Source organism: Rhopalosiphum maidis, chromosome 1, assembly GCF_003676215.2.
Source record: "Rhopalosiphum maidis isolate BTI-1 chromosome 1, ASM367621v3, whole genome shotgun sequence".
In the NCBI taxonomy this organism is placed as follows: Eukaryota; Metazoa; Arthropoda; class Insecta; order Hemiptera; family Aphididae; genus Rhopalosiphum; species Rhopalosiphum maidis.
Genome location: NC_040877.1, coordinates 84,913,106 through 84,938,662, shown reverse-complemented (window position 1 = coordinate 84,938,662; position 25,557 = coordinate 84,913,106). Strand labels below are relative to the sequence as shown.

The 25,557-nt window shown below is 27.9% G+C and overlaps 1 protein-coding gene across 2 annotated transcripts; it reads left to right on the top strand.

The window, feature by feature from the left end:
• Positions 1-292: 292 nt before the first annotated feature.
• Positions 293-22,969, top strand: LOC113556143 (sodium-independent sulfate anion transporter-like). Of its 2 annotated transcripts, none has more exons than XM_026960912.2 (13): positions 293-461; positions 7,342-7,632; positions 14,683-14,906; positions 17,524-17,719; positions 17,999-18,219; positions 18,297-18,474; positions 18,560-18,724; positions 18,956-19,117; positions 20,019-20,159; positions 20,316-20,461; positions 21,251-21,424; positions 21,519-21,672; positions 22,671-22,969. In XM_026960912.2, the coding sequence occupies exons 2-13, from the start codon at positions 7,413-7,415 to the stop codon at positions 22,706-22,708; spliced, it is 2,019 nt and encodes a 672-aa protein (XP_026816713.1). In that variant the 5' UTR covers positions 293-461; positions 7,342-7,412; the 3' UTR covers positions 22,709-22,969. The 2 variants fall into 2 exon arrangements, with proteins under 2 accessions (XP_026816713.1, XP_026816714.1); XM_026960913.1 differs by lacking the exon at positions 293-461 and adding an exon at positions 7,145-7,256.
• The last annotated feature ends 2,588 nt before the right edge of the window (positions 22,970-25,557 follow it).

The following is a 25,557-nucleotide window of genomic DNA, read 5'->3' as shown; positions in this document are numbered from 1 at the left end:
ATAATTTTCATCTGGGTTTGCATGGTACATGTAACAACGAAAGAAAAAGTAATGACTTGTTAGGTATGTACGTAAAAAAAAAAAAAAACAAAAATAACCCAAACGTCTTGTGTATATCATAACTACCATTGATGACTCGGTCATCAAAGCGCTACTACACGGTCCCTTGACCTTCGGTTTCCCCCTCCGCCCCCCAAGTCCATCCCACCACCGACGACCGTTCCATATCCACTTGTTTTGGCGTACCTATCTGCGTACCGGTTGTGTACCTATACGCTACCTGAACCTGAAATCAGCGTTTACTCGCTTTGGGTTCGCAGTACCTACCGCACTACTACTGCAGTGTCTGCTTAATGGTCCACTAATAATATCGTCAAATCCAAAATCGTAGTTTTCTCAAAACAGTGTTTTATCTTGTACGCTGTTCAACAAATCGAGTGCACGTTTCCAGGATTTAAACGGTGAGTTTAATACTAATATTGTTGTAATATAATACAATCCAAATTGTAGCGAGTGCGAAAATAAAATACCATTAATTTCAATAGTCGCGTTGACGGGTTAGTCGTAAAACGGTGAATTCGCCACATTGTGCCACATTCAAGTGCGAAACGATAGAGTTGAACAAATTAAATCCAACGCCTCGATAATAATATTGTACTTTTTTGTACTGTTGCCGACTCTTTATTGTCACTAACAATATATACGTAAACAGTCGCGCTGTTGGAAACCCCACCTCTGTAAATGGACTCGTATTCACTGCAGTTGTCGATAGAAAAAGTATTTCGAAAGTTAATTCGTTTTTTGTTTGAAAATTGTTCAATAGTTTTCTCATCGTACAGACATCGTTCGGAATGTGTTCGTTTGTCGCTACCGTCGTACCGCAAACTATTTCGACGTCCGTTTAGTGGTGTTATACGTATATTAAAATATAATATTGTGCTGTCTACTTACAGCTCGCAAAATTTACTCGGCCTTATCCGCTTTGCGTTAATATTCACGTCGGCTAATGTTTTTTTTTTTTTTAATTTTTTGAACGATTGAACGATGCGGATACGAAAATCGATCGTTGTCTACTATGTCTCAATAAGTGTACGATTGAATAGGTTTCAGTGTAGGAGTACGTAATAGACATATAATGTCGAAATGAATGCGCAGTGGTCAGTAGTTTCGTGGACATATTCTCCCATGTATATTCTCCAACATCTAAGTTCGTCCAAGTGAGTTATATTAGTTATAACTGCCGAAACACAGAATTTTTTCAATATCAGTTGTAGTTTCGCGAACGTGTTTTTGAAAATGATAAAAAATAAAAATATTTCTTCCAACATTTGGTAGAATGACATTTATCGTCATTTCTTGAAAAAATGTAAACAACGTATTTTGTATTTTCGTATATAATTTATAAAATAAACAATAAAAATATAAATTATTATAGTTAGATATTGCACAAAATATTTTAAAATACTGTGCGAATTTAGAACGCAAGGTAAACGTATAATATTGTTTTACATAGTTACAATTTTTTGGCAGATAGGGTACGGCATGCGTACTGCACATTAAAATGTATTCGGAATGATGTGTTATATTATTAATTAATTATCATGAAATAAAAAATAAAAATTATATTCCTTAACTGTTCAGAGTGTCTTAATAGTTTTGTAATGTAATCTCTAAATACCATGATGTTGTTTTTGCTCAGCTGTTGGAAATCTCAATTTATGTGTACGTACTTTGCCTACACGAAACGCCTTTCTAAAATCTTTATAGACGGTGCAGTTACTTATTATTAGTTATTAATTTATTATCTGTATAAGCATATTATAATTATTTTTTAGATACTTACATTGCTTAACATTGATTGTACATAGTTTAATTTTTTATGCATGATAAAAGTTATTAGATATTTACAACAGTATAACATGCTACATTATGATTACTAAAATACAAGTAATTATTATAATATTATTTAATTGTGAATATTACATCATTTTACAATTTGAAATAATGAAAATTTATTTAAATTATTATTATTTTATTTCGTATCATGTCCGAAGTGATAGATTGTAAGCAGAGAAAGGACTTTGGTAGTCCCTGTAAAATTAATTTAATTTTGTCATATTTTTGGTATTTTTTTTAGAGTTTCTATAACATTTTTAACTGTTATTAATTTATTATAGATTAACATTATTCTATATCGAGTTATAAAGTAAGGTTTATTATTCAAAAATAAATAAGGTTATATCTGTAGTTAAATAGAATTAAAATCAAAAGAAAAATTACATATATCTAAACAATTATTTCAAATTTTGAACAAATAAAAAATAAATTACTTAATAACCCAAATCAAATGTTATAAATACCAGGTTTTTGTGCTTATTTTTATGATTAGTAAACTACTATAATTAAGTTTCAATAAATTAAAATTGTCAATAATAATACGTTATAGAAGTATAAATGAGTGGTACTGAACAATTAATAATATAAATATTAAATAGTAGGTTATATTAGTACACATTATAGCAATATCTCATATTTATTTTTTATTTCAATACTTTATAAACTATTAGTAGGTTTACTGTATCAATTCGGGGTATTTTTGAACGTACACTAAGGTCAATCGGTGAATGTTCATAATTCATCCAATATGCAGGAGTAGTTGGTAAAACCTAGGTTATACCGATTAAATTTGGGTTTTATTGATAAAACTTGTATAATACTTATTAGTTATTACCGTTACAAAAATGCAAATGTTTATAAAATGATACAAAATAATAGGCTGGTTGATGATCATCGATATTATATTAGCCCCTAGGCATAGAAAACAATTATTTTAGACCTGCATTCATAAATTGAACGGATGCAGATGATATATAATCTTATGTACACTTCGAATTGTTGAATTGAATAGGTAGGACAGGTTTGTGTTCCAAGCTACAATACAATATGTGTTATTAACCTATATTTTTATTGTAAATACATAGTTTATTCAAAAAGATTGTTCTCATCGTTTCATTATAAAAATGACACTCTGAAAATATCTGATTAATTTAAATAATATTTACTGCGTTTTCATTTCTATATAATTATAAAAACCTTTATACATTATACCTATTATATTATAAATAAACATTAAAAATGCATAGGTAGTAGCTACAAATAATAATAATTTTTATTTTATTTAACTACAATAATAGATGTATTTTATAAAATTTTTAACCATGGTTGAATTATGACTATTAAAATCAATAATTTTTGCGTTAATCAATTTAAATTTTTACATTAGGTGTTCCTTATAATTGTATTTCAACTATTAATATTTATTTATGTATTTATAAGTATTCAATTGTATATACCTATAATATTGATGATATTTTCCTTATTTTCGTAAATAAACTACTATCTTCGATTCAGACCAACATAATAAAAATAAAAATATCAATATTCATTTATCTTTAATGTAAAACATAGAATATTGTTAATAACAGGTTTATAGTTACAATTGTTCCAGGTAAAATACAAATTCGTGTTTTTAATATTTTAATTTTTAACGGATTAAAAATATTTAGCAATTTAACTTTTATCCCTAAATTTTTGAATTAATTCAATGAAATTTAATCTATCGTTTGTAATTAAGTATCAATATAGAACGTGTTGTATAAGTCAGTTATTATTAGTTTAATTACACTCGTATAATATACGATATTAATATGTCTTAATATATTCAATATATTTCAGGTACATCCTAGAATAAATTATATGTATAATACCTAACTATTATTCATAATAATATAATATTCGTGCCATAAAAAAAGTAGTTGAACAACATAATAAAATATATTGCCTATATTATAAATTATTACTATTATTTTATTTCATGTATTTAATTCAAGGACTGTCGTCTTCTACGAATTACAGTTTACGATTTTTAATCATTTCGAAAGTGTTAAAAATAATCAAAATATCTAATAACAAATAAATTGTATAAGTACATGTGCATATCAAAATAATAAAATATAAACAAAAATAGTAATTTTATCGCTAAAATGTATTTTATAAAATATTTCATGATTAAAATGAAAATATGTTTTAATAATTAAAATGACAATTTGGAATGATAAAAATAAATAAATTTATATCATACGATACGTATATACGATGAATGTAATCAAATTTAAAGCATTAATTCTTATTTCCTATACGGCTATATTCTATGTACCTATAACATTTAAAATTGTGAAAATTGTGTTATATGTGTTGAATTTTGTTATACTTATACTAATATAATTACAAAAAATATGTTTGCGTACTATACAATTTAATATTAATTGTGTTTAGATAAAAAATAATTTTTATAAATGATGTAAGTAATTATTTGTAAAAAAAAAAAATTAATTCAACTTATTTTAAAGTTAACCTTCTAGGATAATTATTTTGTGCCTATTACTGTGATTGCGCCCTACCGATTGTTATTATTAAATTGTTATGTTTATGAATATTAAATAATATAATATGGTAATAATAATATAATATAATAATATTTTTTAAATCCCAATCAATACAATATCATATAATGATAATGAGGATTGTATATCATAAAAGCTATTCTTATGTTTTATGTATTTGACTAAAAGTACTTTAATATCAAACCAAATTTGAGAATTGGGCAATAAACTATAATTATACTTATGGTACATAAGTACACGGGTACATAAATTATGATGTTTATTGAATAAATGCTCAAACCAGGAAAAACGTATTTTATAAGAAATTAAGAACACACAATACAATTCTTGTCCTTCATGGAATATACATTTTAAATGAACACATAAAATATGTAATCAAGTGTTTTTATTACTGTTCAGGTGCTTACCAATTTAGAATATTATGCAATATTTTATTTTGAGTTTATTTTATTTTAAAAACAATCCTCCTCGCTAATTCGAAACATCATGTTAAAATTTTAAATTCTATATTTAAAATAACAAACCTATTTTTGTAAAGCAAAAATCTTAATAAATTAAAAATTTAAATTTTTAAAAATACATATTATATTAATTAATGTATGTTTGTAAATATTCATAGGTACATTGTACATTTTGAAATGAAAATATTTAACTTGAGTTTTAAACTCAAAGTTCATTCGTTATATGAAACACTTTTTCTAAAACAAATATGTGTTTAATTATAATTCTTTTTAAGTTTAAATATTTTGTTGTATTCTTTTTAACACTACTTTTTAAAACTAAAAAAATAATATTTATTATAGTTTATAAATAATTTAATGTTTTTATTTATTAAATATAAAAAAGAATTATGTTTGTCATTAATTTTATTTGGTGAAAATCCAGTTGCTATAATATTTAAGAAATTAATATCTGTCGTAATGAGTTTTTGCCTACCACTAATTGTTAGCGGACTATACTGACAGGATATTGTGAAGTGTTTTCCCGGCGAGCCGTGGGATGTTCATACAAATAATAATTAGAGGCATTCCTGATTTTGGAAAAAAAAATTACATTAGACTTAAAAACTATAAAAAAAACCATGTACCATGTATGAGTTGTTTTATTTATTAATATTACTTATATGCATTTATACCTAAAAAGGTCACTAAATATAATATATATTATATAGGACGAATAGGCTTAGTCAAATATTTTTCAGAATTGTTTTCATAATATGCCATTTTTTCTACTTATTACAATTTCATACTACATAATAAGTAATAAAACGTAACTGTACGATATATTTGCTCGGTTTTAAGTCTATTTAATACAATAAAAATCAGCATCATCAATCTAAATATAATAATTATAAAATATTATGTGAAATATTTTTATATTTTATAAGTATACAATGAGGTGTTTCTTTAGCATAATCATTTCTGGTTTTTCTGTTCACCCGGAAACTTGTAAAAAATCTAGATATGTATGTGGTGGTATTGTCGTTAATGTAACGATGTATATTTATATATTTGTCACATGCTATAGTGGTGCAGGAACTATTTTTCATGAGGGGGAGGGGGACCAAATATAAAAACCATAACCACTATTTTATATTTATTTGTGATTTATAACAGAAAACCTTTCTTATTATATATATTTTTTTATTGTTAATATATCTATAGGTAGTGTATTATAATATAAGAATTATATAAATGTATTAAATAATATTTAGTATAATATAAATATATTGCATTTATGTATTGAAATAAAACAGAAAACATACTTATTTTATATCTGTAGTTATATTCAAAAATTTTACAATATATAAATAAATTAAATAAAACCTAAATTTTACAAAGTAAATCAACATTTTGAAATATTTAAAGAACATTTTTACCTGTTAGATTAATAAAAATTTCCAAATATTGATTTTCCTTGTGAAATACTGGAAACAAATTCTTTGGCAAATAACTTCAAATGTGTCATCAAGTGGTTCTAATACACATATTTTAGCAAGTAAATTCACGGTATTTAATATCATTAATCAAAATGTTCATTAGTTCTGAATGATTGTAATGTACCTACTCTTTGCAGCTTGAATAGAATCTGATACATAAAATTAAGGATTTAGTAGTACTTTTACTAACTGTTCTACTCAACCAAAGATATGTATTGCAGTAGTAAAAAAAGCATCGTTTTATTTAAAAGCAAAAACAAAAAAAACCCGTATAAACCCATAAATAGTTTATAGTAATATTACAATAATAAACAACACGATACGTTGTAAGAACACCGGGACTGAAGGAATTTTCCAATACCTAATTAGATTGAGCACTCCGAATTGGAAATGTCTATTTTTATTTTTACAGTTTTAAATTACACAATATTATGTATTATGTTATAATAATAAATAATATATCGATAATAAAAATACTATTGCGCACATTAATGAAAATTAGTTCAATTTTAAATATTTAAACGTATAAATTAAATGTAATTTACCATATGGTATACGTTTTAATTTTAATGCGGTTGGGGGGGGGAAATAATACTTATGCCCCCTTGGATTATATCTGAGGGGTCAATTACCCATTCTGCCCACCCTTCTCCTACGCCACTACAATATGCAAATTTCGTGCGAATCACGCTTATGATATTCGCGTCGAAATCTGGCCGTGTATCATTCAAGCAGAACTATTTATTAAGTATTATACACTATGTTTAATAACAATATCGTATATTATGATTATTGGCAGAGTGCCCGCACTTCCTAAACATTATGTAAATCATGATTGCTGGGAACAGAGCAGTGTTAGAACTCCGAAATAGTTCATTTACCTATGGTCTAATAATTATGTACCAACGTTATAATGATTTTAATAATTTGTTTTCATAGATTGTATCGATGTCGTGCAGTCATTATAAACGGATAATCCCATTGACGCTGTGAGTCACTGCAGTGGAAATATGAATAAAATGAACAACCATTTGAGCTACAAAATGGAAGGTGACAAGTCGACTGATAACAGTGACGATTACTATAAGAACGTTAAGCTAGTAGGATTCGTAAAGACAGACTCCGAAACACTGTCCGGATATAAGAACGATGGGTTTCAATGGAGCTCGGCAGACAATTTGTCCAGTTACCCATCGTCTTACCATAGAGAAAACGACATCATATCTTCTAGTGAGTATTACACTACATATTACACATATTAGCAATATATAAGCATTATTATTGTCCATATTATAATATAGCCATACAAGATAAAGATAATTAACCAAGCACGCGCATTCCTTTTTTCTTTAGTAATGCAGTTATTCCAAATTTGATTTTTTGAATTTTTATAAAAATAATATACTTATCTATTATTATTATTATTATTGTGTTTTTTTTTAAGTGGAGTAGGTAAATTATATTAATCTATTAGCATTTTACAATTTGTGATAATAGTCTCGGTTATAACTAATAAGAACACGACCGAATAAATATTAAATTTACCACGATTTAATTTTTTTTTGATTACCAGAAACTAATAACTTACCCGTTTACATTTTGGTTTAGATACATCAAAATTAAAAAAATAAACAATGATCCGATGAATAATATAAAATAAAAAAGGAAGGGTAATTTTCCTTTGATAAACTCAAGTTTGTGTTGTCCTAGAATACTTATTAAATGGTACAAAAAATATCTCAAGTGTTCTAAAGTATATTCTTAAAATATAAAGTTGCAAAAAAACAGATTTTGAATAACTGCATTGTTAAATAAAACCAAGGTGTGAGAATGTTAGCACAGACTAGCATGATCATAACTGATTATTATTATTGTACCTAATTGGTAGCGAATTACCTAGATAATTTGAATATAGTCTTTAAGACTTAATGTGACCGCTAACCACGTAATGTATATCTGTGTATATTGTGTGCTTCTTATTCTAATATTATGCGAAATTCAAATCGAATTTGAGATATAAAAATAAATCAGATAGGCAGGTATCGCCCAATACTATTATCATAATATGTCGACGTTAAATTGTTTAGTTCTAATTTATAGTAGGTACTCTGTGAGTCTGGAAAATAAAATCACTATACATACTCTTTTAATTTAAAAATTGAATTTAATAAACGATTTTACCTGACGGTTAGCTTTATCATTAATGCACGGAGAAGCTTTAAAAATAAATTTAATATTTAATCTTATAATGTTGATATTATTACCGACTTCAAATATCATTCTCAAACCATAATGGCATTATTGCGGTTGTATGGAATTTATAGTATAGGATCTTTCGACAAGTATAGCGAGTAATTACGATTATTATAATAACAGTGTGTCTGTTAATGCGATCATAACTCAAACGATGATATTATCTCCTTAAGTATATTTTAATAGCTTAAACATTCGCGAAAAACGAGTTGGTATCGTCCGTTCGCAGATGACTCGACAACGGTAATTACGATTATTCATTATACGCCCGACGTAGTCGTGTACAATGTGTACATCATGCCTAGTTGGGAATTTTAAAATTACCGCATCTGGTTAGGTGCAAGACATTCTCGGGGAATACCTATCTACGCGTACTCGGGTTTTCCAAAATTTTTTTACCCGTTCTACTAATTATTATACGTAATAACATGTAGGTAAGATTCCCGCCTAAAAAACGAATATCTAATATCTATATTATACGCACAAGAACGTGCACACGTTTTGAGTTCATTGTGACGGCCGCGGCGGTTGGCACCTAATCAGTAACCACTTCCACTGCGTCACTGCAGACGTAGTAACCGGACGCATATACCTACATTAAGCAACAATATATTGTCATAGGTATTGCGGCATTGAATAACTTGGAACATCGTTTTTCAAATTTTTTTTTTTTTTACAAAAAATTAATTCTTGATAAGAAGTTTTTTGGACGCTGATTTTTCGTTTTGAAAAAAATCATAAAACGCTTAATTTTTTAGTTGTTTTCTTTTGAGCCGAGACCTTGGACACGATTTTTTATATTATTATGCAAGATGAATTCAGGCAAATAGGGTTTATTAAACTATATTTTAATTTTTTTTTATAAACTTCCACATGTATTATTTACATTTTAAATTCACATGATATAATATTATATACATTGTAATCGATCCTCAATCGTGCGATAAAAATATTAATTATACTTGATATAGTTACAGAAACGTTTATCTTTTTATGCTTTCATTTTGATGCTGTATTATTGCTTGTGAAATATGTTTTTGTTAGATAAGGGTAAAATACTTCGAACAATTATAATCTTGTAATCGATCCTTCATTGGAATGTTGTATTTGTACACGTATGTTATTAAACGGCGGGGTATCAGCACCCAAGTTCTTCGTAGAAGTGGATTCGTAGCCAGTATTATAGTCGTAGGTTAACTTACTGTCGTCTGACAACTAACTATACGTTTATTTAAGTCCAATTTGATATGAAGGTTAAATAGAATATAATATAATGTTATATATTATGTTATAATGGAATATAAAATAATATAAAAAGTTATTTTATTAACACTAATACAATATTTAGTCAATTTTTTAGTTATTCAAATTATAAACAGCTGGTATTATTAAATAATTATGTCATGATAAAGTCGTGCGATTATCACGTGTGCTTGTGAGATATATTTAATTGATTATTGACGTATTATCATTGACCACTAGTTTATTATTTAAAAATATTTAATTATTATTCTTATCAATAATATAATTTAGGTACTATTACAATATGACGTCTGTAGAAGTTGTAGGCGTAGAACAATATTGCGTGTTTCAGCAGAGTGCGGTAGGTAACTAAAATAAACCGGACAAGGCTACAGATTATGGCGATAGCCGTTATAAGTGTAACGTGTGAGTGTAAATGAGTTTTATGATATCACATTTGAATAAAATAATAAAACACCGCGTTCAAAACACGGTTTTGAACAGCAATATTTTAAAAATTCATCTGATAAAATATTAAATTTTTTTAATTATGTACGAGTGTATTGTATATTTCTATTAATTTTACGACTTATGTCCGAACAATATATTTAGTTTATTAAACAAAACAACGATTTATAAGATTTTGCTGAAATTATTAATGATGTATAGGCTTCTGATGGTCTCCATAATTCGCTTGAATTTTGCATCATATCCAAATTGAACAAAAAAAAAAAAAAAACACAACCGTCATAGAACTGGATTCATATTTTCTTATTTACCATCATATGCCGTACCGTTAAAAGTGAATGACTACGTTATTCATTTATCACAATTCGCAGTTGACTCTTGACAGTAATTTATTCATTTATATGAATATAAATATGTTATGTTTGTTAAATTATACTTTTCCTATAGGTTGTATGATTAAGACGAATGGAGAAACTAAAGAATTATAAACTTAAGAGATAACCGGATTTTTTAGAGTTGCAAATATTATTTTGCGTATATTATTAATTAAAGTCGTTTTTACGCGTACGTTTTCAAATTCAAACCTCCGCTTCTAGCTTGTTCTTAGTAACGTCGATTTCTTCTTGCAAAAAAAAAAAAAAATAAATAAATAGAGACTGCTAAAACCAATTAACTTGTAAGTAATAATGTTTTGTATACTGCGTCATCTGAAATACCCACTGTTAACCCGTCGTAAATCGTAATATTATAACGTAATATGATTATCGTGTTCAAGTTATAGGCGTCAAACATGTGAGTTGAACGTTTATTATTTATTCAATTTCATCTAGTTAATTACAGATTTTTTTTTATCCTCACGAACTACTGAATATAGGTAATAAAGTTATGAAAGAAATTATTATCCGTGACGTCTTGAAAATAGAAACATTTTTCGGGGAATTATTTTGTGTAATAATGCATATGATTTATGAGCGATACACATTTTTTCGATCCTATTTTTATATTTTAAACTATAGGATGAAAATCTATTTACTGATCTAAAAGTAATCTTTAAACAAGATTAATGGAACAATTATCGCGGAACTTTGATATTTCATTTTAGTATATGTGCATGCTTAATTTTCAATTTCTTCAAATACACAAAATCGTCAGAATCTTAAAAAATGTTGTGTGATATTGTGATAAAAATTAACAGATGGAAGGGGCCTATATAAAACTAAGTACATATAATACACATTTCTCAAAATTGCTATGCATTACAAGTTGTTTACCTACTTATTAAGTAAATTAATTATATTCTAAGCTCTGATACCAAATACAATACACAATAACATACAAATGATGTTCAGATAATATGTTAAACTGCAGAGTGATAGCAGTATAAGTATAATTATTAAGGACAATGTTTTGACAAATGATTTTTATACCATTTAAGGAGTGTCCTGTGACGATACTATTTTTTTTTTGTAAAATATGAGAATCATTCCTTTTTTACTACAAATTGATATTTTCATAATATTATGATTTTTTTTTTTGAAAATGTAGATGTATCTGATTCAAAATTTAAATGAGTAGTTTCTGAATTTGAAACTTATATACTAAAATAAATAATCCTTAAAAATTATTTTATGATAATATAAAATAGATATCATATTGAATCTAATATTTATTATACTTCGATAGTTAAAATATAATATATTATATTATAAAATATAATAGATTAATTTTGATTATTAAGATTTTCAAATAATCATAACGAATACGTATTTACAAAAATAGCTTGTTCAAAGTATAAAAAAAAAAAAAAATTACCTAATTAAATTGTATTATTATTATAATACTTAATATATTCCGACGATTATTTTATTATATTACTTGCATTTATTTTATGGATGATTATTATTATGTGTGGTTTTAAAAATATGCACTGAGACGAAATTTCTCCGAATAATTATTCTCAAATCCATTAAGGTTAAAAGAATAACAATAAATAAAAAATCAAAGTTAAACATTTTTGTAAATAATGTAAATACCGATAAAGTAAAACACTCCAGTATACATATAGTGAAAGTCTCGTATTTGTAAACACTATTTTAATAGCACCAAGTTACGTTTAAACGAAATAATTAGTATAATTAATTGCATCATCTACCTAATCCAAAACTTTATTAGTAAAACAGTATTCCATAAACTTTTACCTGACTGTATTATCTGTACTTCTCTCATAAAGAACATTCACTTACTAAAAATACGAATATTTAAATAAACATAGATATAATACATACATATATATATAGGTACTACTAATTTTTTGTTTGAGCTTAAAGTGTATATTTTATAAAAAGAATAACGTACCTATATTTTTTCTGTCAATGGATATTTATATTTAATAACAACCTAATATTATTCGTTTGGCTTCGACAAACATAGCTGTCAATATGTTAAAAGTTATAAAATTTAAAATTAAATTTTTTAATTTAATTTAGAACAATACACATCTTACGTAGTTGAGTATATGGTTATATAAGATTGTTCCTTTATACTAAAAATATAATTTTTTTATTGAAATTAAATATATTTTAGATGATCAAAATGATTTATCACGCAGTGGATCTTTTGTTATCTTGTTTCCAGTTAACACAAACACGTGCTAATTATTATTCAAGGACATTAGGGCGATGTTCATTGTAAAAATAAATATAAAAAACTACCGAGTAGTAGTTACTTTAAATATAGATGTGTAGGTATTATGGTTCGTTAAATTTTGTTTTTTTAAATTTGCAACGATATTAATATATCTAACTCGTGTGTATTGTATAATATATATTATAATATACTTGACCGGAATTAACCATGACCCAAGTTTGACCGGTTTTATAAGCGTACAATATGTTTATATATTATATTTTAAAATCTTCTTCTTCTCCATGAGTATGTTTTGTTTTCAGTACTACGATCGCGATATAGTTGACTGATCAACATTGATAACAACACGAGTCAGTAAACTTGATTAACAATAATATGCTGCTGTGTTTTCGTAATTACATCATAGAATAATATAGATATTATTTTTAAAGACTCTTCTAATATATGTATAAACGATTTTCTTTTTATTGATGATTAAATACGATAAACGAAGTGTCGCATAAAAAGTTATTGTCGACAAAATGAAATACATAAATCAAATTTTTGTATTTTTAAATTTCGTAATATTTTTTGTGAATACTATGCCATCACTAGATTTAGTTAAGGGTAGTATTAGAACATGAACGAAAACAATATCCTATCTATGTAGTTGTATCAGAAATATTCAATTATAAACAACAAACATAAATTTGGTCGGTGGAAATAAATCTATAAAAACTATAAATAACTGTTAATGTAATCGATGATAGCACTGATAGCTAATAACAATATAACATGTATACTTAATAGCCCTAATACCTACTTATTAATTTACATATTAAAAATACCAATAATCGGTATAAAGAAAATATAAAGAAAGATAGGGAGAATAGCATTAAAAAAGAATTTAATTTTAGGGAGACTAAACATGTTTCTACAAAAATCAACCAATTAATTAAATATATTTTTAGGGATGGGAATTTAAATTTTTTTTTGATGAGTTGGGACAACCCTTTTAAGCACCCCTATCACCGCCTATAATAGTAAGGGTAATAAAATAAAGTACACAAATATTTTTTTTGGCCAAAGATTTAAGAATTATCTAGATACAAATTTTTACTTTTCAATAAGTCTAAGTTTTAAAAAAAATGTACAATTGTAATCCTAAATAAAAATATTTTTAAAAAAAATGCAGAATATGGATATTGCATATATTAATTTGTATGATATACAGGTAATTTTCTTTGTCTTTAGTTTATGTTATCAGTGTAATTTTTATATTATTTATTGGTTTTCTTTTTATATCATATTACTTTTCTAACTATTAACTATTGTTTATAATCTACTAAATATTATGTATCCTGTAATCGCAAACGTAAGCATCACAATAACACACATACGTATTTTAAGTAATTGTTATCATTAAATATTTTTATCCAGCACACGATATGCTTAAAGGCACAGTAGATAAATCAAAGAGAAAAATATATTTGTACATATTAATATGCATAAAAATAAATATGTTTCGACGAATAGACTCGCTACGGATGTAACCCGTGTAAAATAATTGTCGTATTTGCCGAAATGCACTAAACTGCCGAAATTGTTACTTTCAATATTGTCATTGAAAAAATAAAAATTTATAAATAATTATTGTCTCAAGTCCTAATTCGTTAATTTGTATTCGTCTAGGTAAAGTTTCGGGCGGCGACACGTCGGTGCCCGTCTACCCGGATTCGGTGAATCGGTGCTGTACGAGAAAAGTGTTGTACAAACGCTTACCGATCCTCCAATGGCTACCCAAGTACACGATCGGCGAACACGGTATATCCGACCTCGTGGCCGGCATCACGGTCGGGCTGACCGTTATACCACAGGCCATAGCGTTCGCGAACGTAGCCGGATTACCTCCACAGGTAAGTCGGTCGGGTCTGCGAATCTTTGCGAATCGTGAATCGATTATAAGTCGTTCATAAATAATATTATTTATTATTATTATTATTATTATTATTATTATTATTTACTTACTTACTCACTATATAGTTGTTTCTATTGACGATTATATCCCCCCCAATCCTACGCACACGCAACAGGTAGTGCGTGTGGGGCAGCCCGCAGAAAACTTAACTCGGAAATGACCATAAGATATGGACGATTACTGCGCAATATCGATTATTATAATATATATTTTTTACATAAAAATTATTACCGTCCCGGCTAGTATGACTACATTAATTCTTTCGTATAAACATAAAATATATTGTTTTATGTAACCGATCCGTAATATTGCGAGGTTATACACACATGTCTTAAATTATTCTTCTTCCTTATTATATACCTCTCACACCCAGACGTCCGCTATACCCAAAGGCCGTTTCCAGAACATTACAAATAAACGAAAATAAAAATATAATGAATCGATTACCATTTAAACCGTGGGCTATGATAAAATGAGCTAATTTTACACAATATATTATTATTATTATTCTAGTTTTTTGTTTTTAAAGCAAAAATCGAAATTTTTTTAATTATTTTTTATTTGCTACCACGTGTTCTATATTTATTTTTTAACACTTCTTATTGATCTATATTTAGTTCATTCAATATTATATACTCAAATTTAATTTTTTTTTTTATTTTCAATATAATGTGTATTGTCCAGAGAATTATTATATGCGCATTAACTTAATACCAAATCATTAATTTGAACTATTTTAAGTTTAGATTAAAGGAGTATAGGGGAGTATAATTTAAATGTATGAAGGAAAAAGTCTCTGTCCCATTTTCACGATTAATACATTAAATTACTATGAATCTTTCTGTTTTCATTCAGTTATGTATAGTTATGCCATCAAAGTTCTGAGTATAGATAAATCGGTCAAATTACATTTTGTTGAAAATTTAAAAATTATATTCTAGTTTTAAAAAACTAAATGTTATCTAGAGGTAATTACTCAGAATTATAATTATTTATTTTTTTTTTTTTTATGTAGAATGTGACGACTTAAATTAAATTTCTTGATATAATATTATCTTAATGATCTTTCTGGAAAGTAGTCTATTTAATAAGCGTTATATTTTGTTTAGTAGGCTATCGCGAAAATTCCCTAAAACTGGATAAATATTAATAATATGTTATTTGCATAAATATAATGGTTAAAAGGCCCAAAGAAACGGGGCGGGTCGTAGAAATTTCAAATGTAATTTATTTTTATCGATGTTACATCAATACACAATAATATGAGCAACGATAGTGAATATTAAATGTATTATAAGTACCTCCTCCTATGTTTAAAGATAATAATTAATTATAATAGGCAATTATTATTATTATGTTTTGTGTAATAATTATGATGATTGCGCGTGTCTATGGATTTACGTGTTTAGGTATCTCGTAAGACATATTATACAACTCTTAACGGAGAGTTCAAAATCAAGCGATTAGTGATTACTTATAATACGTCAAGTCTGACTACTCTGACTACAATATTTAAATGAACTGCAGATAATTTATCGTGTAGGTATCTTATGCTTAATACTTGTTATTTCATTCTGCCTATAGATTGTGCTTGATCACTAATATATTGATGACCATATGCAATTTAGTTAATGAAATGTATTTTTACGGCGAAGAAGTCTACTGTACTTAGAATACAATAGAATATAACTCCTTCGAACATGTCGAAATAAATTATAGTTTTGATTTTTTTTTTTTTTAGGAAAACTTAAATCTGTACGGTCGTGTTTGCCGTTTGGTGCGCGCGAGTAATAATAATCAACCTATTAAAATGTTCGTATTTCTTTTATACAACACGTTTTGTCGTTCGTCATGAAATGCGAGTGCCATTGTATAGGCACCAACAATATTGCAATATCATTAATATCAGCATCCGGTTAAAATTTTAATTATAAACGAATGTTATTAGAATCGTACAGTACCTACGTGTAGCATTCGACATAATATACTTCGATTGTGTTTTGTCCAATGGTTTTCGCTCGTAAATGAATAAACGACAATGTAAAAGATGAGTTAAAAATAAATTTCGATATTGTCACGGTCATAATTTGTGGTTAATCTGCTAACCAAGTGACATCTATACATTACACCCAAACGTATAATGTTAACGATCGTGTGATTGCGTCGCAAGTTCGAGGTCAGGTCTTCCGACAAAAATTAAACACAAAATTACACATTAAAAAACAAAAAGAGTGATCGAGTTATAATATGTATGTATTATGATATAAATTTACGCGCGTTTACCTACGCCAATCTAACCTTGATAAGTACATCGAATATACTAATTCTAATATAATTTAATGTATATATATATATTTAAATTACATAATATTTTAAATTTTAATTCGGGTCGGGAGAGTACAACATTTTGATAATAATATTATGATTTATGATGATATTATATAAATATATAAAGGTATATCGCCGGTGATAATATTATCCTTGATATATTTTTTAGATCTAATTATCACACTCTTATAGAACTGCAGACTGTGATCTAATGATTATTTTTTTAGATCGGACTGTACTCTTCGTTCATGGCATGCTTCGTGTACACGATCTTCGGTAGCTGTAAAGACCCGGCGTTGGGTCCTACGGCCATAATGGCCATCATGACCCGCGAAAACATTCACGATATGGGACCGGAATTCGCAATCCTGTTATGTTTTATCACCGGCATCGTGCAACTCATCATGGGCTTTGCGCAATTAGGTAATTTCGAGTGCACCCATACTGCACCGCGAGTGTATGATAATATATGCAAATAGCTTGTGTACTTACCTACGCTATGTAAACTCGTGTTATCATAAAATATTTGACGTGATGCCTTTTGTCAGACATTAAATCATCGACGGTTTAAATGCGCGTCGATCGCGGTTTTTTACCCAATCAAAAAATGGTTTGTCAATATACTAACCGACGCGCAGTCGATAACCGCGATATTATTACATAATTATTATTACCTATTTGTCAACTCCGCTGGTTTTACAGGGTTCCTAATCGATTTCATATCCGGACCGGTGTCGGCTGGCTTCACGTCAGCTGCGGCGATCGTGATAGCCACATCCCAACTGAAAGATCTGCTCGGCATAAACATAAAAGCCAATTCGTTCATAGGCTTCTGGGACCAATTGGCCATGCACATCAGGGAGATTAGCGTTGGCGACGGGACGCTTGGCATTACGTGCATGATTGTCCTGTTACTGTTGAGGGTAAGCCCGTCGTAGTAGAATATGAGCAGCCGTTTAATATTATCATATATAGTAACATTTATGTTTATATTTTACAGAAAATGAAAGACATACAAATCGGCCCTTTGGACGCGAAGGATAAAACGACCGGACAGCGAATGATTTCGTCGGTCATTTGGCTCATATCGACGGCGAGAAATATCATAGTCGTGGTCTTTTGCGCCGCGCTGGGTTACATGTACAAGGAGCACGGAGATTTGCCGTTTAAACTGTCGAGTAAATTCAACGGCCCATTTTTTTTTTTTACATACACAACTCGTACAGCGATTCGACGAGTCGATTAATTTTTGTCTGTTTCCAGGTCACGTGGAATCCGGTCTCCCGAGCTTCAGGCCACCGCCGTTCGAGAGCCGGGTCGGGAACGAGACGTACAATTTCGTCGAGATGGCGTCCAAATTAGGTTCAGGGATTCTGGTAGTGCCACTTCTGTCGATTTTAGAAAACATCTCGCTAGCTAAATTTTTCTGTAAGTCGATTTTACATTTTTACTTTTGACGCACGCGCGTAGGTCGTGGGTGCGTTTATTTTCTCGGTATAGACTCATATTGCAGGCGTGCACAATGTCGTCAACGAGCGTTTTTAATACGACAGTATAGTATATAATATTGATTAGTCACGAATCGCTTGCCCGCAGTCAAGTGAAATTATATTAGCTTAAAATTATGAAAATAATAATATGTTCTATTGTTTCGTTTAGCTGACGGTAAGACCGTCGACGCCACTCAAGAAATGCTCGCCTTGGGCGCATGCAATTTGATCTCATCTTTTGTTGGGTCCATGCCCATATCTGGCGCTCTATCGCGGGGTGCCGTGAACAACGCCAGCGGAGTAAAGACCACGTTCGGAGGAGTCTATACAGGTAAAAAATTTGTTTCTGTTACGATTTCGTTGACAACATCACGGTTCAACGATTGGGTTATTATTTGTATGTCATAATATATTATGTGCGCACATGATCGTTTTAGCGAAAATCTTACTCCGAATTCTATAGGGCGAACGCCACGAATCCTATTCGACACATAGGTTTTATAATAATATAATATCATAAATAATTATTTGTGTTTACGTTTTTTCAATTTACGTCAGAAAATATTTATAAAATCATATTTAGAAATATAATTTGCGTTATCTACGCATACGAATATTTTATCAAGTGTTTTGAGAAAACAATATTTTTAATATTTTTTTACATCAAATAAGTCTATTATAATATTTTGTAAATAGTGAGAGATATAAAGAAATATATATTGAAATAAAATTTAATAAAATAATTTAATTCTTTTTTTACCTATAAACATTATTTGTGTATTTGTACACAAATTCAGGGGATAAAGCTGAAGAAATATACATTTTATAAGTATATTTATTTACTGTAGTTCATCTGATTATTTATTTGATAATTAACACTTTTTAGTATAAAAACACTGTTAGTTGAATAATAATTTTTAATTTAATACTCTGAAGCGGGATACTTTTTTTTTAAATGTCGATGTTCAAATATTATCGCGGATCAGCTTTGTTTAATACCATAAAATTTAATAATATATTATTGAGTATACAATAGCAATATAATCATATAAATTATTTTTATCGATAAACATCTAAAGCATTATAAAACTCGCGCTCCCTTACATTTAATCCGGTGCTTAACCACCCTTAATAAACGTACTCATTACGACGATTTGCGCTTAAAATTCATTTTATACCGTCAACTATATATAAATAACAATATAAAGGAAAGAAATGATTTTATTTTCTAGGAATAATCGTCATAATAGCCTTGCAGTTTTTCACACCGTATCTCGTGTACATACCCAAAGCTGCTTTGGCCGCTGTGATAATAGCCGCCGTCGTATTCATGGTCGAACTACAAGTTGTCAAACCGATGTGGCGAACGAAAAGTACGTGTGTCGTAAATGCATCATCGACATTAAAATATAATAAAAAAATTATCAAAAATATATTATTATTCTGTTGACATTTGTTTTACGCGTACGACGTGTCGACGTATACTAGACATTTTTTACGAACGACTAGTGAACGATTTACATTTTCAGAAATCGATTTGATACCGGCGTTCGCCACGTTCCTTTGTTCGCTGTTGATACGCCTGGAAGTCGGGATCGTTGTCGGCATAGCTATTAACGTCATAATACTGCTTTACACCTTGGCAAGGCCCAGCGTCCACGTAGAGAAACAACAAGTCAGTAAACACGATAAATTCAATACCTATATTCCCGAATAACACGATCAAACATAATATTATTGTAATTTAATAGATACTGGGTTTCACCAAGCATGCTCGCTCCTTATTTTTCCTTTAATATTGAATTTATTCTGTACTATGTACAATATTACTTTTCGAACTTTTAAATTAATTCATCTATGTTTTAAAATATTTGCATTTTTTTAATGCCATAAGAGTGTCCTGTGGTGATGCTAAGTTATTTTTTTTCAGATGAATTTTACGAACTTTCTGATGTATCTAAATCGAAATTTGAATGAGTAGTTTTAGATTTATTTAACTTTGTGTACTTAGGACAATATATCTGAATGGTAATTGGTAATGGATTTGGAAACTATTTTAGTAACTAATATTAATCTATCAATTTTAAAAATTATTGTTCGAGTATAATACATACTATAGATCTAATATTACGTCTATTTTATATTTGGGTAAATCAATTTAAACGATTTAGTTATATCCTTAGTATAGGTACACATATTAATGATTCAGAAACTAATAGTCCTGATTTCGGTTTGGATACATCAACATTTATCAAAATAAATAATTGGCTAATAATTTACTGTAAAAAATGTTGTTCGCCACTTGCCACTTATTGGTTCTCGTTTGTAAAATAATAAGCTTGTATTGCCAAACGATAATTTTTAAACGGTATAAAATGTACCTATAAATAATTTGAGTTCCAATAGTCAAAACGATTTGTAAATCACGTTGTGTATAATGTCCCGATTGTTTTGAAACTTTCAGAGTGAATTCGGCTACGAGTACTTAGTGATAACGCCGGACCGCAGTTTAGTTTTTCCGTCCGTGGAGTACGTGAGGGCAGTGGTGTCCAAAGCTGGACTTAAACAAGGTCTGAGTTCAATACCGGTTGTGATGGACTGCAGACACATACAAGGAGCTGACTTTACCGCGGCTAAAGTACGTGCGCGTTGCGCTTATAATATTATACGTATACCTCGTGGATGTTCTGTAAATAGTGTGGATAATTAAATATTTTTTTTTTTGGTTACAGGGCGTCAAGTCTCTCATAGACGACTTTGTCAGGAGAAATCAACCACTGGTGTTCTACAACGTCAAACCTAGCGTGATATCCATTTTCCAAGGAGTACGACCGACCGAGTTCAATTGTTGTGTCACCGAACAGCAATTGCACGAAAGACTAAAAGGTATTTATTAATAATTAATATAATTTATTTGTTTATTGAAACTGAAGCTCATTTAAACGCAGCTACTCAATTACACTGTATAAGTTTTCATACATTATAATTTTTATTTGTGTAACAAAACGTGTGATTTAGAAGACATATCATATCCCACGTTTGTCTTACTCGTTACAACATACCTGGCAAATTTGTGTCTAATAGAACTTCACGAACTGACCTATTATTTAACTTAAAGAAAAGAACATTATCTGTTTTTTTTTTTTATGTAAGCTGGTGAATATAATATTAAGTTACCTATGAACGGCCTTCGGAGCGTTTCGACGGATTAACACATTTTGCAAATGATCTTCGTACTGGTAGCTTAACCGAATCAGTATCGATACTTAAATTAATTACTATATCATAACGCGTACATTATTTAAGCATAGTAAATGTATGCGACTTCAACTGCACACGAGTAGGTAAGTCATTGTCCGGGTAGGACATAGGTCGACGTACTTTGTCGTGAGCGTTACGTTTGAGGTGTGTTGCATTGTTCGTTTTGCGAGAGGTCGAAAAAAAATTTGCGTAGAGATCGTTTTTCATTTTGTATTACAGAGTATAATATATTACACTATAAGTTTGTCAAAGCCACACGGAAACCGTATCGCTGTAGGAGTAATGTATATAATGATTAAAGTATTCAACAATAATGCATAATGATTATTTTTGTTTCCCTTAAAATTATTTTCGATAAGTTTCGAAAACGGCGTTATTAAATACTATAATTTCTATTATGTTTTATTATATGTAGAACAAAGCGTACAGGATATTAATTTGAAATTAAGTAATTTTATAAGCAAATCAATTAAACAATACACTATAGTCTATAAGTCTATAGTATATACTGCTGTAGATACTGCCGTACTGGGTATATGGTGTTTTACTACAATATCTAATAATTATTATTATATTTAGTTGAATAAAACCACATATTTTTATATTGTTTGTATTTGTTTCAGGATATTATTATAGCAGAATGCAAACGCTGACATTATAACATCGATATTTACATTAAATCTTGTCCCACCAACAAATTGTACAGAATAAAATAAATGATAAATGTGTAAATAATGTTAATATTATGAGAAATAAGCTGTAAATATTATGAAAAGATCTTATATACAAACGATAAGTAAATTCTAGACAATTAAGTTTCCAAAATTCTCCTTAACAATTTGCTTGTACAATACTACAGTAGTAATAATAATTTGTAATAATTAATTTTAAATTAATTAAATACATTGATATTTACACGTAAGTTAATTTATTTTTTGTATGTATAATGTAAGTACCACTATTTTTCAAAATCAACTATCTATTTATTATTTAAAGCAAAAAGGTGAAAACTGAATTAATGTTTATAGTATAGGTATTATTTCCTAGTCCTAGTGTATATGAAAATATTACAGGAAGCTGCAGTCATGCCATGTCTATTATCATCTAAAACTCGTAGTTGATGAACTTTGCTTTATTACATACTGAAAATTAAGATAATTAAACAAAATTTTAGATTTTGTAGAAAAGAGCAATAAATGTGTTGATTTTATAATGATCTGTGAAAAAACATTTTTTTTGCCAAATAAAAATAATTTGTTTTTTATTTGAATATTTAACTAATATCTAAATAAAAATAAAAATTGGTAGTTTCTTAATTAATACATTAATGATGATAATTTACAATAGCTGTTTTACATATTTACATAGAATATCATATTGTAATACATAATTTAGCATTATAGTCAGACTAACTATTTTTACAATTCTTAAAATGCTATTAATTATATGAATTTATATATTATTTCTTCCTCAAAATTTAAATATTTTTTTCTATAGAAGGTTCTATTTGATGTTTATTTTTTTTTTAATAATATTACTTAATTTTCATTTAAAAATTTCAACAATCGCAGTTTTTTGTATACTTATTCAAAATAAAATATTATCACAGCAAATTTTTAAATTAAAGTACAAGTCCTTTTATAATTAATGAAAAAAAAAATGGTCAAATAGGTACTGTTCTGCTGTACAGTAGGTTTTGAGAGAGTCACTATAACGGACGTACTAAATTTGAATACAATGCCACGAAAAAAAATATAAAGTTACTACAAATATTTAAATAATTATCTTAATAATATTCTATTGTAGCTATAGGGATAACTTTATTGTTGAGTTATGAGTACTAAATTCATTATTCTAAAATAATTTTGTTGGAATAACGTAATGTCCGTCCGCTTATCTATCTATACAACACTAAGTGTTTGAAGAAACATTTATTTATTGTTAATCTACCACTGCTATTAAATTTGCTGCAACAACCGAACAAATTTGTTGAGATAACCTAACAAAATTGTTTTTATTATGTGAAGTAACTTTAATTTTTTTGTTACTCCGTCATATATTCTTGTTGAAAATATAGCTATTTAGTATTTTGACAATATATTTAAGCATGTTACTCCAAACTAGTTTGTTGTTCCATCAATAACATGGCTGTTATTGATGTAACTATTAAAGTATGTAGTATGCTCGGAGATAATGGTTTCAATAATATCCACACATTGAATGGAAACAAAAATATTTATATTTGTAAAAATATGTATACAAATAGGTAAACAAATAAGTAAATTAATAAATAACAAATACAAAATACCGTTCTTGAAAAACTTATTAAACAAACATGAATAATGCATACAATTTAGTTTATTTTAAATATTATTATAGGAAAATAAAATATTTATTTTGAAAATTACATGTAATTTATTTACAATTGTTTTTTTTTTATATATATAAAGAATACAACTGTTTTAAGTTGGCAGTTTGTCAAAAGAAATACAATTAATTATATTCAGAATAAAGTTAATATCCTAATATCATCAATTTTATTTCAGCATGATTTGTATCTAGGGTATCTGCAACAAAAAAATATGACTAATAAATGTATAAAATATTATGTATATATATTTTTAATTGTTATGTGATATTCCATATTTAGTAGGTACACATTGTTAAAATATTAATTACGACGAACATTTACAGATGCATGTAATCAAAAGTTGTCCTGATATTAAGTGTATTACTGAATATTTCTACGACTTTTCTTAAGTTTAATGTAAAAAAAAAAAAAATGATATCTTCGAAAGTAATCGATATGCAATTCTAAGTTTATATTTAATACATAATAAACAACAAATATTTTTTTTTTTTTTTTTGATATAGGGTTGATTGATAGTTTAGAGTCTCTATGCTTGGATTCAAATCGCATTGACAATAAATGTGGTAATGAATCAACATTTTTCATTATCTAAGGGTAGTGTAGTAGATGATGATGTTTAAGCATTAAGTTAGTAGGAAATAATTTTAAATATACTACATAATTAAAAGTTTCTGAAATAAACGTACATTCAATTTGAATAGATTTAGAAGTGATATAATAAAATATGTTTTTAAGTAACGTACTTTACGCTGGTAAACGGTTAGCGGTCTTACTTTAGAATTATTAGGAATAATAGTTAATAATAAAATTATAATACCTAAATGATGAGATACAAAGCATTTATCTAAGATATATATCTTAGATACTGTCCATACGTGCTTTTGTTTATACATAAATGTGACTAAGTCTAAAGGCCTTATGTTAGCAAAGAGCTGTAGGTAATGAGATTTTTCATATAATTCAACCATTATGGTATTGAAAAAATGATTATTTTTATTATAAGTATCATACAAATAAGTTAGGTAATCTTTGATTTTGATTTAATTTATTATTTTGCATAGGTATAAATTATTAAATTTATTCGTATTGAAAAAAATAATTGAAATTTGTAAATTCAATTTTATTTACTATCAATGAGT